Below are 4693 nucleotides of genomic sequence, written 5' to 3' on the forward strand. Positions count from 1 at the left end.
AATAGGCCTAAATAAACTATAGGATATTCACATAACTGGATTATTGTTCCACTTGTAATAACGGTAGGCCAATATAAGCTTAGTGCATTTTTTTCGCGTATAAGACAATGAACAGTTAACAACGGAAAATAAAATGCCTGAAAAGTCGCGAGACGATTTGTGTTTGTATTTAATATGGCAGGGTATATTATCAAATTATATGTCTAATGCAATACTTATTAATTTATGCAATTGAGATTGTAGCCTATATGGCCTAATTCGTTATAGCCTACTGCGTATATTGCAAAGTTGCCATTTAGTCAGACATATATTTTTTTAACAATATAAAAGCACCATTGCAAAATAAAAAAAAAACGGTTTGAATTATTCGTCTAGCAACAAAATATCAAAGTATAGCGTTTATCATTTATTTGTCCTTATGCGTTATGCCAGACCTAGACCTTGCGGCTTCATTATTTTTGGGGGAATTCCTTTATGTTTGCAATGTTACTAAATGGAGCATTCAATAAAGATTTTTTTTTTTTTTTGTTAGAATTTTTTTTAATTATAGGTTAATCGTTAATATAGTAGGCTATAGTTTCATAAATTTACAAATTTCCAGTTTAAATATGTTCGCTAAAGACTTGTCGAGAAAATAATTTGGTGAGCACACATAAAAGAAACCATAGATCGATAGATGGGCCTAAATATGAAACAAATCCTGAATTTTTTTTTTTTTGTTTCTTAGCTGGAAACTAGTGTCTCATTAAATGACAGGTATGATTTACATGTCTAGTCTAATGACAATGTTTGTGTTTGCTCACTGAATGAAAATATCGTTTTGACAGTTTTACACAATAGGCCTACTCTGAAATTTGACAAAAGCTACTTTGTGTATCTGTAAAAATCTCAACAAACTGATAATGAGAAATATTTTTTCGTCAATTCACCTAAAAAATAATAAAAACTGATTAACAGACGTGTGTACAATAATATAACACTTAAAATAGCTATGTTTTTTTTAAAGTTGTAGCCTGTTTCCTGTAATATTTATATAAAACACTCTCAATATTGTCTATCTTCTATAGTGTTTCTCGAACATATGATTGTCCAAAATAAGCCATTGACGGCTGCAGATATAACTTACAGCAAACGAGCCTACAGTATTACAAAATACATTCTTGTTCAACAACCCCGCAACTAACGCAGGTTCAGAATTCAACAGAATATTCGAATATTTATATCAAATAATATAAATATTCGATATACTGTGTGGTGAGATGATTTACTGACAATATGATATTGTTATGAAATTGAGTAAGAAAGCGAACAGCGGTTGTGTCGTTCAACTAAAAGTTATGCTGAAAACATTTCGTCTCTTTATATATGTATGAAAAAGACCATGCGTCCCATTAATTAATTTAACTCCGTTCCGTAGAATGAAATAAAGTGGCAGTTCATACATTTATTTTTGTATTTGTAAATAAACTTTTTTTTTATTTATAAAAGTCAATTCATCAGTAATAAAATTAAACTGAAATTATTTCAAACGTGTTTTGGCGTCATTTATTAAATTCGTTATACCAAACTTTCAATAGGCTGTCTGCTGGGTCAACCATTAAAACAATAAAAAATAAAATGATAATAATAAAATCTCTCAGACACCGAAGAATGCATTCATAATTTGAACTCTTATTCGCAGTTAAATCATTTAGCAGAACTGTGAAACCTGAAAAAGGCTGCAACCTTGGAAATTACACGATTTGTATTTAAAACGGCAAATCAATATACTTGGATGACAGAATTTAGTTTGAGTTCAGTTTTGGTGATGTTAAGTTAATGAATACTGAAGACAGAAATATGGAACAGAATTGTTTCTTATTTTCCAGAATACATACAAAAAATACCAATTCTCTCTCCGTGGTGTACACCTGAAAATAACGGCAATTTCAAATCATGTGGACAGTTTGGGGTTTAAGAAAGAAACATGCATGTAAATTATCTTCTTTTCAATGAGACATTAAATAATAACGAACAATACAATCATAGCAATTCCAAATCATTATCCAACTGAAGACCCCTATTTTATTAGTACTCTTACATGTGTTTCACGTTATCTACAGATTTCAATTCAAATGTAATGCACTTTTGAGTTGCTCAAATATTTTCGTTTGTATTATCGTCCGCTTTAAGCTGACATAAATAAATACAGTGAGTCCACGGATCCAGTCCTTCAGTGGTGCGATGATATAAAAGTCTTTATATTCAATCTTTATAATCTATAAATTTGGACAAAGTCTGTGTGTTTTCCTTTTTTTTTTTTTACTGGTATCCAAGCGCTGATGCTGTGGTGAGTCTCTGACCGTACAGTGCATAGGGAGAGTAATAAGGACCGGTGGCGGCAGGTACCGGAACCGGTGCGCCGGGAGTAGGCAACGGACTCTTTGAATACGGGTGATAGCGGCTGCTTAGTCCTAACGCGTGATGCGGGCTCCTAAGTGCCAGTGTCCCGGGGCTCCCAGGGGCTCCTGAGGGCGGCATGTGCATGTGGCACGCCATAGCTGCGGCGGCAGCACTAGCTAACGATGATGAACTGGGATAACCCGATATCAACTTGTCGCTCCCGGTGAACGCAGTGTGCGTCCGCAGGTGGTTAAGAAGTTCTTCGGAGGATGAGAAACGCTTGTCACAAGGTCCGTTAGCTGACACCCAGTTACACACATGCGGCAGAGGGTCGTTGGGCAGCATGAAGCCATAGGGATACAAAGGGTGTCCACCAAAAGATGGCGGCGAGGAGTGAACACCGTGCAAAGGGTGTGTCTGGTACATGAGTGGATATCCGGACTTCAAAGCAGCCGCGGCCGCCGAGTCGTGTGCGCAGGAAGCTCCGGCTGCACCGGCTAAGTGGCTGGCACAGTGGTAACTCAAGCAATAAGGGTCTCTACAAAAGCTAGCAGACATTATGGATGGAGGGGATGCGCCGGCGAGGGGGCTTGAGCCAGCTTTACTGCAGCCCAGCGAGCTGGCGAGCTGCGCATTGACCAGACTTCCACCGTGGGGCAGGAAGTGTTGGGGGTAGCCGGCGTAGGCCCCTGCTAAACTTCCAGGGTACGTCATGCCAGCCGGGGGTAGAGGGAAAACAGTCTGGCCGGGTTTGTAGGGAGAAACGGGGGCTACAAGTCCTGACCCCAGGATGGAGGCTGAAGAAGAAGAGGTGACACACATGGACTCCGACGTCGCTGCTTTGGATCCTGATGTGGTATCCTGGTGCTGGTTGACTTCCACGTTAATCCCCGCACAGCTCACGCTTATCCGGCTGTGGCTGACGCTGGTCGGCGCAGATCCATCCGAGGTGCAGTTTTTATTACAATCAGACTCTTTCTTGTCATCTCTCTCTCCTTTCCCGTCTGACGGCATCGGGGAAGCCGAGGTGCTGGAATTCGGGCTGCCAGTCCTGGGAGTGAACGGCTGGCAGGTGGCGCTAGGCACACGGAAACCAGACTTCTCTCCGTTAGACACCGCAGAGGACGAGTCCTTCTTATCCGCTGGCTTCGAGTACGGCTTGAAGCTGGATTTGTCTTCCACGCCGATGTCGCTCAGTTTTAAAGGACCAGATTTCGACTCTTTCTCGCTAGATCCGTTTGATGTCACCGAGGAGAGTTTGGAGGAGGGTGGAGGGTCCGGTTTACCGATCTGAGAGCATGTTTGCGCAAGAAGAGCCAGAGGACTTTTCTTGGCGTCGAGCTGCGAGGACAGATAAAAAATAAAAGATTTAGACACCTCACAATGTGTGCAAGCGCAATTGATACGACGTATTTGTAACAATGCACAACAAATAAACTTCACAAAACAACTCGTCTGTTCTGTTTGGCCGTTTTACGCGATCCGAGAATGTGCGCATCGCGCAAAACGGGCTGAACTGGTAAATACCCCGTGCCAAAAGCGCGTTTACAGTCTAAGATGAATTACAGGGAAAATCTATCAGAATAAAATACTATTAGCTATAAGGTTTTATTAATTTTATCAGCTCTATTTCGCTGCGTCAAATCCCAGATTCCCGTAATGCCCCGTCATTTCTCCGAGAAAAAGAGAATGCGACTTGCACTAATAAAATACAGAACAGCGAATTCGCGTCTTACCTCAATCGGACTGACCGGGGTGGATGGCAACGGCTGAAGATATTCAGGGTGTAAAATGTGTCCTGTGCGTGCAGTAAGCATTTTCAGAATCTTTATGGGAAGTCGTTTAGCTTGCCGTAAAGGGTCCGAAGGAGGGGCGGAATGGAGAAAAGGCTTGCTGACGACCGCGGAGCTGTTATTCCGAGAGCTGCTGCTTTCCCAGACTAGATCAGTATCACTATTTCTTGAAGCAGAGGGCGATGTGATCATGACCCAATTCTCACGTATTTTGTTGGTATTTCATTTATCAGATTCATAAATAAAAACTACGCCGTAATCTTCTTTCGAATAGCAGAAATAAAGATAAATAATATAATCCGTCTGGAGCAGTGCGCGAGGCTATCGCAGATCCGGAGCCGCGTGTGACACCATAAGCATAGCGCGCGTTCTGTCTCTTCCCGTAGGTCCGCGCGCTTGTCTCCCAAACCAAGAACTGGTAGAAATTTTCACTTCAAAAGCATCTGAATTAGTGCGAGATTAAAGCCCTTGCCGCCTTCCAATCAAATGGGACCCTGAGGTGATTGGAGGGTCAAGGG

The 4693-nt window shown here is 41.3% G+C and overlaps 1 protein-coding gene across 1 annotated transcript; it reads right to left on the minus strand.

Annotated features, from left to right (window-relative positions):
• Positions 1 to 1519: 1519 nt before the first annotated feature.
• LOC132157323 (zinc finger protein 503) lies at positions 1520 to 4693 on the minus strand. The gene is made up of 2 exons (XM_059566617.1): positions 4119 to 4693; positions 1520 to 3723 (listed from the first exon to the last, which is right to left on the minus strand). Exons 1-2 carry the CDS (start codon positions 4365 to 4367, stop codon positions 2302 to 2304), a joined length of 1671 nt encoding a protein of 556 aa, XP_059422600.1. The 5' UTR covers positions 4368 to 4693; the 3' UTR covers positions 1520 to 2301.

This window comes from Carassius carassius, chromosome 14 (genome assembly GCF_963082965.1).
Source record: "Carassius carassius chromosome 14, fCarCar2.1, whole genome shotgun sequence".
Taxonomy (NCBI): Eukaryota; Metazoa; Chordata; class Actinopteri; order Cypriniformes; family Cyprinidae; genus Carassius; species Carassius carassius.

Excerpts from the sequence above, each read along its gene's own strand:
- LOC132157323 (XM_059566617.1), bottom strand. The coding sequence starts at position 4,367 with ATGATCACATCGCCCTCTGCTTCAAGAAATAGTGATACTGATCTAGTC. Across the intron at positions 3,724-4,118 it reads CCCCGGTCAGTCCGATTGAG|CTCGACGCCAAGAAAAGTCC; the intron begins GTAAGACGCGAA and ends CTGTCCTCGCAG.